This window comes from Cotesia glomerata, linkage group LG4, assembly GCF_020080835.1.
Source record: "Cotesia glomerata isolate CgM1 linkage group LG4, MPM_Cglom_v2.3, whole genome shotgun sequence".
NCBI classification, from domain to species: Eukaryota; Metazoa; Arthropoda; class Insecta; order Hymenoptera; family Braconidae; genus Cotesia; species Cotesia glomerata.
In genome coordinates, this window is record NC_058161.1 from 7,386,889 (window position 1) to 7,400,188 (window position 13,300).

A 13,300-nucleotide genomic window follows, 5' to 3' on the forward strand; every position below is an offset into this window, starting at 1 on the left:
GAAAATAAAAGAACAAAAAGAAAACAAATAATAGAAGAAAGTATTAGAGAAATTTATTCCCCTTAGCAGTTAATGCTCTTATCCAGAATGTAATCTGATCGCTGATCGCCGATCACTTAATAAAATCCGCCCTACGTACTTAAACATTATTATATTAATGTAAACTCAGTTTGTTATAAAACTACTTATTAAAGTGAGTAACCGATTAAATGCAAGAATAAAATAAAGAATAAACGTAATGTGTAGATTTACGAGCTAATAGTAGTTATTATAATGCTTTGAATTAAATTAGCTTCTTTTAATCCCGTTTGTATTATGTAACTGACGCCGATCTAGTACGCTGGATATTATTTATATATTACTAAACACCACCTATCAATTTACAAATTGAATTTGAGAAAGTTTATGCGCTGGATGTAAATGGGGTGAAGGTTCGCCGTAAATTTATATTAAGTGTAAAAGTTAAAAAAAAGTTTTGAACTTAAAATCATGTGATGAATGAGATTATTCGTGGGTCGTAAATCGAGTTTTGCGTTATGGTGGATGGAGTACGTTAAATACGTACGTGTGTATATATATATATATTTATATATACCGTAAAAAATCCATTAACTGGATAACCGATTATTCTAACTAGAAATACCTAAATGATTTTTTTATTTTTTTTTATTACTCTTATTATTTATAATAATTAATTATTACTTAATGATTTAAAAAAAATTACGCCCTCTGTTTAAGTAAACGAAATTTTCTGTTATCAAGACTGATTCATTTAAGATTAACAGTTTGTTTAAAAAATTCACTTTTTTTTAACAGTAATATTAACGAATTAACACAAATTTATATTTCATATTAAAAAACATAAATGACAATTACAATGATGTTCAATGTAAATTTAAGCGTGTATATCAATTCTTATACATTACTAAAAGTATGAATATCGAAGATTTATATATTTAATAATGTAACACATAGTCTTATCTGTAAACCAGTTTACTTATGAAAGTATTATTAATTATTATAGTTTTATTTTGAGCTGGTATTCTCATGACATTTTTTTTATTCACTTATAGTGTTATTATTACTGTTCTTTTTTTACTTAAATTTTTAAATGTCAAAGTATATTATTTTGTCTATTCAAGAAAAAATGTTTTTGTAAATTTTAATAAATTTTATAAAATACAAAATTCATGAAATATGATTACATAGAACCTTACAGAATTTTTTAAAATAAACAAAAAAAAAAAACGTTTTTTCCTGGATAAAATCACTTAATTAGTTTAAATATAAAATAATTTATTGTAATTTAATATTAAGCTTACTTAAATAAAAAAAAATATATATAGCGGCACTTGAGCTTTTAAATCGTTGATATTTTTTACATAAAATAATAAATTGCCAGTAAAAAATAAATTAATAATATTAAATTAAAAAGTGTGTAATAAGTGCCGTGGCTCTTAATATAAAAAAGAGTTATTTTTTTTGCAAATGAATAACGTTTGAAAAAAAAATGTGATAAGTTTTTTGTAAATGCTTGTAAACGTTCTCTCTAATTATTAAGGAATGTCTAAAAGGTTTTTTTTTTTAATGACTTTTATTTGTTAATTAATAGTGTCTAGTTAAAATTAAATATTAAAATAATGATAAGGATAAATATATATAAATAAATATTGAATAAAATGTGCACGTTGCTCGAAAAGTACGTTCATCTTCGGTTTGACTGGTTAGAGTCAATTAAATAAAGTAAACAGATCGGGATAAATTGCTTGTAGTAATTTGAAGTGGAAAAAGAAATTCAAAAAAATTGTGAGAAGCGTGACTGAACTTAAAGTACTTGAAGTTATATACTTCTTGGAAAAAATACTCAAGTACTTTTCATGTTCACTTATTTCTTGGAAACAATTATACTTTAAATTTCTCAAGTTACTTTTATTTTTAGTGTCACGCACATGGCTCGTTAACAGTTCAAAAATTTTTTATTTTTACATTTATAACTTTTGGAGTTGAGTAATTACTTTTATTTTATTAAAAGCTGACAAGACTGCAAGATGAATTTTCTTTTCGTGCTGTAGCTTTTTTACTTAATGTCAGATAAATGAATGATAAATTTTTGCCAAATATATAGTACTTAATAGCTATAAGATTAATAATATTAATAATAATAATTACAATGAATAATGACTATTAAGTAAACGATTACAAGCTATAATCGTTTTAATGAGACGCACGTGTTTATATCAAGAGAAAAATATCATGCAGAGGTTTAAAAAATTAATTTAAATAATAAATGATTAATAAAAATAGGAGTTAAAAAAAAACTATGAAATTAATAAATTGAGGATAAAGGAAATTGATGGAAATAAATTTAAGATAATCCAGTTATTTTATATTTGTTAACAAAATGTATAATTCACACAAAAATTCAATAATTTATTGATTTTCAATAGAAATGTACTATGATAGAATGAGAATATAAGTATTAACTGGCATCTTCCATTTTAATACAAATACTTATTTAAAAATCGGTTAATTATTATTATTATTAATTATAAATTACATTATTATAATTATTAAAATTTTTTAGATGTAAGGCATATTTTTATGTATGCTTTTTCTGTATGCAACAAAACACAAAACTTGAATAAAAAAAATTATAATTCAATTAAAATATAATGTGTATGCATGAATTTTATAGACTTTATTTCTTACTACGATCCTTTAAATTTTTGTTTTTATTTAATTACATCTAAATAGAAAAAAATCTTTAGATAATTGAAAAGATGAAGCATATGCTTTTGTTTTCGTAACATTTCTTTCTTTTTTAATTATTCAAATTTTTTACTTTGTACTCTCTTTTCTTCTTTTTTATATCAACTAGAATCACGACCAACCTTATGAAAATCCGTAGGAATGCAAAAACGATTGAATTGGTATATAATAATCATTAGAAATAAATTTATCGAGAATTTTAAAGCTTATTTCTTACACGAAGAGAATATATAAGCGTCAACAATCCATCTTTTGTAGATTCTTCCATCTCAGATGGTAATTAAATTTTTAAAAGTCAAGATAAACCTACCCCAATAAATCGGTACCAATCATTGGACAGCAACTCCTGCACCCCAACCTTAGTTAGTGGGGTATATTTATATGGTAATGTAAAATTGATGACTAAAGTAAAGTTAATTTAGTATCGAAATTCTCAATACTAATCGAAAAAATAGACCCTGATTCTTTATTCGTTTAGGATTAGAACGCGCGCGTACAGAGCATAATTTTAATTTCTGGTTTATAATAACTCCGATAGAGCTGAAAAAAAATGTATAAGATATTCATTATGATGAAACCTTAATTTTATAATTATGTTGAGAACAAAATACAAAATTATTTGTTTATTAGATCGTATGGGTCGTCATGATCGATTGGGTGACTTTTTCCCTTCTTGATACTTTTTTTTTTATCAATCAGTAAAAGTCTAGAAAAAAACACAACAAAAAGACACTAACAATTAAGTTAATAAAAACTGCCCACATATATGCTGTTACACTTACTGTGCTGATGAAAATCAAGTCACCGAAGTACATGTATGTCCAACGGAAACAATCTTTCACGTATCTTTTTTGGCTTACATACATTAATTAAATTACAATTTTTATTAAATATTCCATTTTTGCCTACGTTTAAGAGTCAAAAAATTTATAAATTGTCATTTTTTGTAACTAAAATAAAACAGAATTCAAATAATAATGAAATTAAAAATAGCAGACATTTAACAAGCTTATCAGATCGCAAAGTTACTTTTAGAAACAACAAAAATGATTGAATATCTGCTTTACATGTATATTATCAAAAATCTTATCATTAATGAACAAAATGGTAACTTTGTTGTTCAAAAATTTACCCTCGACAATTATTAATTCAAGTATACTGATGGTCAGTATAATTAGTTATTTAATAATATGTTTTAATTAGTTTTGAAGATCTAAAATCACTTTTAGGTTTCATCTTTTGGGAATCTTCTTATGTTATAATTCACTTCTATTTAGTGATACCAATGGCACCGAGTATTGAAAACTGTCTTCTTTACTTCTTCGCCCACTAAGAATTACTGGAGTTTGCGTAAATACTTTTCCATTTTTTACCATGTGTTATCAAAGCAGAGTATTGAATAAATTAAATTTATGATGAAAAAAAATAGAATACTTTGTTTCCAATTAAACAGTCTTTAGAAATGGTTAAAAATGATTTACTTATCTAACAATTCTTATTATTTATTTTTAAAATGAATTTTTAAATTTAGTATGTAAATCACAGATATTATCTTAATAATGTTTAGAACTACCACTCTACTAAAAAATTCCTTAAAAATATTAATATAAATAGAAAGAGTAAATCCCCTAATATCTGATTTGAGTATCACGTCACTATATTACAAATTTAAATCAACTGGCTCTTTATATTATTACAGAATTTTGAAGTATAACTTTGGAGAAAACTTATACAAAACACCGAACATAAATTATCATTTAGCATAGATCGATAAATAAATAAACATACATAATGGATTATTTACAAATTGAGAAGAGTATAATTATATTTCAATATTGTCATTAGATTTTTTTCCCATTTTTATTAAACGTTGTTCATCACGTAGTGGTGGGGATTCAGTTCTTGTGTGCCAAACATAAACCTGTCAAATAGAAAAAATTTAATATTTAGTTTAACATTACATGGAACAAATTGGTTGATCCACTTAAGGTAGTACCTCCACGAAAAGCATATTTCAAGAAAGTTATGGAATTTTTTTTATCGAAAGATAAATATATTAATAATTCATCACCAAAACTTCAGATCAATTCACCGCACTGTTTTTGAGTAATTAATTTTCGAAATTGCATCTTTTACACGTAGAGGTATAGAGATATGGTAAAGTTAGTATGAAATCTTCCGTACCACTCAAGTGATGCAAATAGATTTCATACTAACTTTACCATCTCTCTACGTATAAAAGATGCAATTTCAAAAATTAATTACTCAAAAACGGTGCGGTGAATTGATCTGAAATTTTGGTAGTGAATTATTAATATACTAGCTGTTATTCGCTGGCTCTGCTGGGCGCTTTATAGAATTGCATTTTTAGATCTAGACTTGCACAGATTCCCAATTCTATCGAATTGGCATGCACCTTTTATCCATGTAATTATTCTAGCTAATATTCATTGTAACTTTCAATGTGCAATCATTATAACATTCCCGTATCTTTCTTTCAAAAATGAATAATAATTAATATGAAAAAAAAAATTGTAATGAGCATTGAAAGTTTCAGTTAAAAAATTCCGAACAAACAACAGTTTCACTGTAAAAAAATCACGCCAAGTCCACGTTCATAAGACTATTAGGAAAAAAAAAAATTTTTTTTTCTTTACAAAAAGATACAAAATAAAAAAATTAAAAATTCCAAGTAACCGATATGATTGTTTATGATTTTCGGAAATTAAAAAAAATCTTATTGTAAATTAAAAAAAAAAATTTTAGAACGTATTTAGTGTGCGTGGTTGCAAAATATTTTACTTTTAATGAAATTCGTAAAATCTATTTATTAGGACTTTAAAAAAATTGAAATACACAATGACGCACACCAAGTACGTTCTAAAATTTTTTTTTTAATTTTTAAATTTACAATAAGATTTTTTTTAATTTCCGAAAATCATTAACAATCATATCGGTTACTTGGATTTTTTAATTTTTTTATTTTGTATCTTTTTGTAAAGAAAAAAAAAATTTTTTTTTTTCCTAATAGTCTTATGAACGTGGACTTGGCGTGATTTTTTTTACAGTGAAACTGTTTTTGTTCGGATTTTAGTATTTTTTGTAATTATAATGGAAATTTACAATAGGAATATAATTAATTAATACGGTGAAATAAATTATGAATTACTGTTATGATAAAAAAGTTGGGTAAAAAGAGTACCGTAGAATTAAATAAAATTTCGCAAGCTCAAAAAACCGTTCTGCTTACAGTAAACACAGTCGGTAGTCTGGCGCTCCGTTTACAACGGATTTGAACGGAACTTGGCGCCAGATTCTACCGAATCTGTGGATTGCAGGTCTCATAAGTGAAGAAATCTGCCTAGTATATAAACATAATCAATAGAATTAGAAAATTCATTTTAAACAAATGACAATCGAATAGAATAAATTTAGTGATTATAAAAATTCATTATTTCTAAGTCAAAAAAATATAGGTTCCGGATAAGTAATCACCAACATATCATATACTAAAACCTTTTCCGAAATACGTTGCATCTTATGGTATAAATATTATTCCGATCGGTTCATTAGTTTTCACAGTATAACCGGACAAAAAAACCGGCTCTCCATTTATTAGTATAGATTTATCTTTCGATAAAAAAAATTCCACAAGTTTCTTGAAAAATGATTTTCGTGGAGGTACTACCTTAAGTCAGACATCTTTTTACACTTTCTAAAATTAATTCATCAAAGTTATGAAGAAATTTTGAAAATAAAACGAGTCTTGGTTCTTCAGATTCGCAAAAAAAATTCAGTGAAATAAAAATTAAGAATACTTTTGTGCAGCAATCAGCCAATGGTTCCAGTTGATCCCGTGTAACCAGCTGCTTAAGAAATTCTGACTCTTGATAACCAGGCTTGGCGTGAAAAGAAAATACTGTATCTTTTTTTTCTAGTAATATCTTGAGATTTACCGCAAATCCAGCCATGTCTAATGGAAACAGCCGTTCAGGTTTCCAAACTGAATTAAATCCAATAACTTTGTTTGTTGTATTATCACAAATCGGCCGTTCAACCATTAATCCGCCTACTAAACCTACAGGCCAAACTCCAACCACTTTTATCTTCTCCATCTGAAATTTTAGAATTTTGTATTTTGAATTTTGTAAAATTATGTACAATAACAATAAGTCGAAATCATTTCAAAATTGATTAACTTTTTCTTAAAAAAATTATTTTAATATTTAACTTGTTTTTATAATATTCTTTTCATAAAGAATGTAAACGTGCATCTTATCAACTGTAATCAGACAACCTTGAATAGTTAACTTTCATTGCAGTAAAAAAAAATTACATAATCAAGTGTGAGTACTTGGAGATCATTATCTTTTTAAAGTTTTCTATGCGTGAGTCACCTTATAAGTTTTAAATATGATTAAATACAATTTTTTGAATATTTCAAATATTATGTATTATGCATTATGTATTATGATAAACAGATTGATGATAAAACTTCTTTGAATTTAAAAAAATTACGTTTAGAAAATCTATAAAAATATAAATTTAAAACATAACAAAATTATTTATGCAATTTCTCTATTAATTCGTAGACAAATATTAGGCACAACAAAATTGAAGGGGTTCACTACTTTCAGAACAATTCGATGAATGATCTATCAATCTCTCAAGCGTCACAAAAAAAATGTTGACTTTTTGATAGATTTCACTCAAAAAGAAATTAAAAAATTAATAGTCGTCAACTTAAATTCAACAAAACATTAACAAAAAAAGTTTGTGCCGCTTGGGCTATTTTATTTTTTCAATTACTATCTTCCATGTATATTCATAAAAAAAAGTGCAACATAGAAAAAATTTTTATAGCCTTTTAGTTGAAAAAATGTAATCATATGAAATTTAAATCAATATTCATCATCAATCCGCTAAAGAGTGGAACAGAATAAATAAAGAATTTGTGAGAACCTATTCTACTAAAATTCTCTGTAAAAAATTTTTCACCGCAATTGTGTTAAATAAATCTATATTAGACTTAAAAGTAGATTAAATGTTCATTACAAACAATATTTATGACTGATTAAATATTTACCTCTTTAAACAATTTTATAGAGTAGGTATTATCGTCATCCGCAAAGTAAACAATACCATTTGTACTAGTATTGTAATTGTTTCTTAACCAATTCAGAGCAGCATTTCTTTGTGCAACACCACGCGGTTTTTTCCAATGAGGATCATTTATTCCTAATTTATAATTGGAAGGTGTGATCACATTCAAATGCTGATAATTCAATCCGCTTTCCCAGAGGAAATTAGTCACCAAATTGGTCCTCGTTGCTGAATCTTCAACCACAATCCAATGAAAATTAGGCATTTGAAAAAATGCTTGTGCAAGTCGTGTGAGTTCAGCTTTTTGCACCGGTCTAGCAAACGTAGGTGTAATGGCGAATATTGTTGGTAAATTCTTATTAATTGTCTTTTTTTTACTATTAACATCATTTATTAATCTATCATTAAATTGATATATTTGTTCTATTAGTTCATTTTGTTCTTTCACTGTTTTAGCTAGATCATTCAATGTTTTTTCGGTGCTATCCCATTTACTTTGCTCTAAGTACACTGAAAATATATAAAATTAAATATTAGTTTTGTTTAAACAAAAAGTGAAATAAAATAAAATTAGCGTGATATTATATCAATAATGTTAAATTATTATCATTATTTACTGAAAATTTTTTATTTTTTTAAATAAGAAAAAAAATTTACAGGGATTGTCTTTAAAAGTTTTTCAATTTTTTACAAGGAGTTTTTTTTTATTAAATTATTGTTTTTAGAAAAAATAGCAAACAGAAATTTGTCAATTATGTTATTTTTATTATCATTATTAGAGTTGGCAAATACCTAAAATTTTTTCAACTTCGAAAAATGTTAGGTTGTAATTATCCTAAAAAAATACAAAATTCTAAATGTTAAAAAAATATTATTAATCTATTTAATTTATAAATGCGCTTATTTTATTTTATTTTTTAACATTAAATTTAAAAATTTATTTGTATCGTAAATAATTACACAGAGATAAACTTACCTACTAAAAATGAAAATCCAATTATATAAATTATAAAAAATATAAAAAAATTACGAAACGACGGACGGAACATATTCGTCATATTATTATTTGATGTCATTGGTAAAATGAAATAATCTTTTTCTGTCATCATTAAATCACTATTTCCATTTTATTTTTTGGAAAAAAAATCTACTTTGTTTTCACACTTTGACAACACTGAGAATAATCATAGTAATAACCACAACCACTCTATTATTTTTATTTATCCCGATCGACGCGCCATCTCGCAGCTAAAAGAACCGCAAAAATTTAATTTCAATTTCAGTCGCTACTAAGAAATTTTTAAGTATTTTAAATTACAATAGAAAACATTTATTATAATTTTAAGATAACTTATTATTATGATTAATTATTTTAAAGATAGATAATTTATTTTTACTATTAAAAAATTTTACTTTTATTCATTTAATGCTCATCTCTTAATAAAAAAATTTTTTTTCTCTTCTCTTTAAATTATATTTAATAATACCTAATTGTAAATAATATTTCTTTGAATAAAAAAATCTGTGAATTTTTTTCAAAATCCATAAAATTACTGAATAATAAAAGTAAACAAAATAATAATAATAATTTAAAAAGTTTATTCCTTTCACTTAATCTAGGAATTACAAGGACACGTGAACTACTGAGTCGGTGTTCAGCTAATAAAATAAAATCGGTAAAAAAAATCGGATTAGTACTAAATGAATAAAAATAATAAAATAATAATAATAGTAATTGTATTGTATTGAACTTTGTAACATATGATTTAATAATAAACTTGAAGTTTCTTAGCCTCGACTCGTGGCACGTGAAATGATAGTAGATCATCAACGTCACCGTCGTGAAGATACTTTCAGTAGCTTATCGTCACTCTGAAATAACACTTAGTCCAAAGTATGAATCAACTTGTCATTTAGTGTTTAACCTCATATTTAATATTATTGATACCTATAATTTATCAAAAGTTTCCATTGACGTTTATGTAAACAGTGCGTCAGATTATTATATTTTTTCTACATACATTTATGAGGTGGATTATTTTGAAATTAAATTTAACAAAAAATTAATCATTTACCGTAAAATGAATAATCGTAAACCGAGACGTGATTCAGATGTTATTCTTTCAAATTATAATCAGAAGGAGCTACTGTTTAAATTTCTTATCATCGGTGATTATGGAGTAGGTGAGTTAAGTTAACTTTTTACTAATAAATATTTTAACAGCATTGAAATCTCATGATCATAACATTGCGCATGCGATGTGTGTTTTTTAACACTAAATTCTGCCAATTGCGGAACTTTATTATAATATTTGTTTGAAAGATTAAAAAATAATTATGATACCGAAATTAACAGATCTGTCAATTTTTTAGATTTTTATAACAAACTATTGTGAAAAAAATTTATTAAAAAAATTCCATTTTTAGAAATTTTAAAAAATTACGAGTGAAAATATTTTTAAAATAAATTTTTTTTATAATTTATTTTTAATAAAAATAAAAAAAATTGTTAGATGTCTTCAGTATCATAAATAATCTTATAACTTGTAATTTTTAGGTAAAACCGCAATCGTGAGGCGATACACAGAAGGTAAAATATTTTCAATTATTTACTTTCATTTATTCCATCTAACTTGCTGATAGTTTCGTACCTAAAAATAAAAAATGAATAATCTTAAAAATGTAAATAAGCTTTACATAATTACAATTACATGTGTCAAGTTTCAGACTATTATCGGCAAAGCTTTACAGACCACTTGCTAATTAACATTTGATTATTATTATTATTGTACATACATTTATAATAATTTTTTACTTTATATTTGCTTGTTTTTCATTTGTATTTTTTTTTTAGGCAAATTTTCATCGAATTATAAAATAACAATAGGCGCTGATTTTGCAATTAAATCACTTGATTGGGATCCTCATACTAAAATTAATTTGCAGCTATGGTACTTTTTTTTTATACATATTTTGTTTACTAACATACAAAACTCTTAGTTATTAATAAAAAAACGTTTTGAAATTGAATACTAATTAACAGTAGCTATCGGTAATATATTTAAAAAACTTTCTTTACTTTACTCACTATCTTTAACTTTCACTTATGCACTTAAGTACTGTAAATAATTCAAAGCTATTAATTTATTTTAGGGATATTGCTGGTCACGAAAGATTTGGATACATGACACGAGTTTACTATAAATATGCGTAAATATCTGCTTGTTTATCTCATAATTTAGAGATTATGCACAATCAGAATTTTCAGTGCAAAAAACTTATTTTTTTCTTTTTTTAAATTTAATACTTTACAAAGCCGTCAAATTAATATTATGGATAGTTTTGAAACCTGAAATTTTTATGAAAATTAATTTAGCAGATATTTAATAATTTTTAAAACTTATGTTAATAAATAATTTATGGCAAAAAAAAAATTGATAAGTAAAAATTAAAAAAAAATTAAAAATTTAATTTTTTAAAAAAAATTTTTTAGAAATAATTTAATTGTTAAATAAAATTAAAAATTTGTCAAGAGACAGCTAACTTTAATGTCATGAAATTTTTGAAACATATACACAAAGTAGAAAATTTTGGGATTATTTTATAAAAGACTGTACGTAATCTCTTTGTTTCAAGATGAAATTTGAATAACTTTAATCTTAACTTACAGTAAATTAAATAAAATTACTTTTAAATATTTCTCAGAGTCGCAGCTGCTCTAGTTTTCGATATTTCACGAGTAGCGACATTCCAATCGGTTAAAAAGTGGCTAACCGATCTGCGAGAAAAGGTTACTTTACCCGATGGCTCCAGTATTCCAATTGTTTTATTAGCTAATAAATGCGATATACAACATGTCGCTATTCCTACAGATCAAATTATTAAGTTTTGCAAAGAAAATAAAATTTCTAAATGGTACGTCACTTCTGCTAAGGATAACAAAAACATCGGTAAATACCTCTCTTTAATTTTTTTATATTTATGATATTAAATTTTATTTATAAATGAGAATTTCGTTTAAGCCTGATCAAAGTTGGAGGTCAAGATTATACATTAACAATGATTTAGTTACATGTTTGTTTTCCAAAAAGTTTATATTGGTAATTGATATTTTTTAAAGTGAGTTTTAATCACCAAAGTTTCTTGAGTTAGTTAATTCCATTGATTTTCAAGTAATTAACTTTGATTTCTGCTCGTAAACTTATTGATATGTTTTCATGGTACATTAATGGAACAAACTTGATTGCCTGATTCCCTTTGTTCCTCCGATAAAATACTAATTTCATCGATTAAAATAAGTGAAAATACTATTACCCTGAAGTTGATCGATATTAGAATTTTATTCAATGAAATTACTATACAGTAAAAAATTTTGCGTCATTGCGTTAAAAAATTTTGTGTTAAAAATTTTTATGTTAAATATAACACATTTTTGTGTTGATTTAACATAATAAGTGTTAAATTTACAAATAAAAGTGTTAAATATTTAACACTAAGTTTTTTGACGCAATGACGCAAAATTTTTTCCTGTGTATGAAAAAAAAAATTAATAAAAAATTTCACATATGAAAATTAAAAAAAATTTTTAGAAGCATTTTTTTTAATTGTAATTGATTTGTTATAAAAATTAAAAAAATTGACAGTTGTCAGCTAACTTGAGAATCATAAAATTCTTTCAATTTATAGAAAATATAAAAATTGTTCGCTTAATTTCTTTCAATATCAACATTGATTAGTAAAAAGCTGGTGATCCAAAATTTTCATTTTTTTTAAACACTTTTTTTGTAATGTAATTAAAAAAGTTTATAATAAAATAATGATAATTAATAATCTATTTAAACTATTTTTTTTCAGATGAAGCAGTACATTACTTAGTAGAGAATGTATTGAAAGCCAAGATAGAAGACGAAATAAAGGACTCGATAAAGTTACGCACTGCTCCAATCACCACCGAGAAAAGTGGATGTTGCAAGCTTTGAATTAGTTACCAAAAAATTATTTCAAAACAAATATAGCAACAATTTTCAGTTGCCTAAGAATTTTTGTACAAAAGTAATTTTAACCTTACTGCTTGTGAATTAATTAAGTTAAACTATTTTTCCACTTTTTATTCGATAAAGTATTTACAAATATTTATAGTTTATAATTATTACAATTGTTATACGCTCATGCGTAATTATCACAGCGATAAATGCTGAAAAATGAAACGAATAATTGCTCAGAACTATAAATAAGAATAATTATTAAAATGTAGATATATTTATAAAGTTTTATTCGCTCAGTCAGTATGTACATACACTTTATAATCACTCGTTAAATATATTTTTGTAAATATGTAATAAATATACATTATTATTATTATTATCATTATCATTACTATTACCATTACCATCAATATGTTGTGATATTTTCATTATTAAATAAAGGT

At 24.6% G+C, this 13,300-nt stretch overlaps 2 protein-coding genes across 2 annotated transcripts; one reads left to right on the forward strand and one right to left on the reverse strand.

Annotated features, from left to right (window-relative positions):
• Positions 1–4,403: 4,403 nt before the first annotated feature.
• Positions 4,404–9,058, reverse strand: LOC123264217 (galactosylgalactosylxylosylprotein 3-beta-glucuronosyltransferase I). The gene is made up of 4 exons (XM_044727399.1): positions 8,849–9,058; positions 7,856–8,382; positions 6,588–6,884; positions 4,404–4,690 (listed from the first exon to the last, which is right to left on the reverse strand). Exons 1-4 carry the CDS (start codon positions 8,979–8,981, stop codon positions 4,592–4,594), a joined length of 1,056 nt encoding a protein of 351 aa, XP_044583334.1. The 5' UTR covers positions 8,982–9,058; the 3' UTR covers positions 4,404–4,591.
• A 587-nt stretch (positions 9,059–9,645) lies between these two features.
• Positions 9,646–13,233, forward strand: LOC123264222 (ras-related protein Rab-32-like). Its single transcript, XM_044727405.1, has 6 exons — positions 9,646–10,056; positions 10,430–10,462; positions 10,727–10,823; positions 11,026–11,082; positions 11,578–11,822; positions 12,727–13,233. The coding sequence occupies exons 1-6, from the start codon at positions 9,954–9,956 to the stop codon at positions 12,849–12,851; spliced, it is 660 nt and encodes a 219-aa protein (XP_044583340.1). The 5' UTR covers positions 9,646–9,953; the 3' UTR covers positions 12,852–13,233.
• Positions 13,234–13,300: the final 67 nt, after the last annotated feature.

Bases quoted from the DNA above. Each gene is read 5' to 3' on its own strand.
- LOC123264222 (XM_044727405.1), top strand. From the start codon at position 9,954: ATGAATAATCGTAAACCGAGACGTGATTCAGATGTTATTCTTTCAAAT. The intron at 10,463-10,726 runs GTAAAATATTTT...TTTTTTTTTTAG, and splicing joins CGTGAGGCGATACACAGAAG to GCAAATTTTCATCGAATTAT. The intron at 10,824-11,025 runs GTACTTTTTTTT...AATTTATTTTAG, and splicing joins AAAATTAATTTGCAGCTATG to GGATATTGCTGGTCACGAAA.
- LOC123264217 (XM_044727399.1), bottom strand. From the start codon at position 8,981: ATGATGACAGAAAAAGATTATTTCATTTTACCAATGACATCAAATAAT. The intron at 6,885-7,855 runs GTAAATATTTAA...CTAAAATTTCAG, and splicing joins CTATAAAATTGTTTAAAGAG to ATGGAGAAGATAAAAGTGGT. The intron at 4,691-6,587 runs GTATTCTTAATT...TCTATTTGACAG, and splicing joins TGGCTGATTGCTGCACAAAA to GTTTATGTTTGGCACACAAG.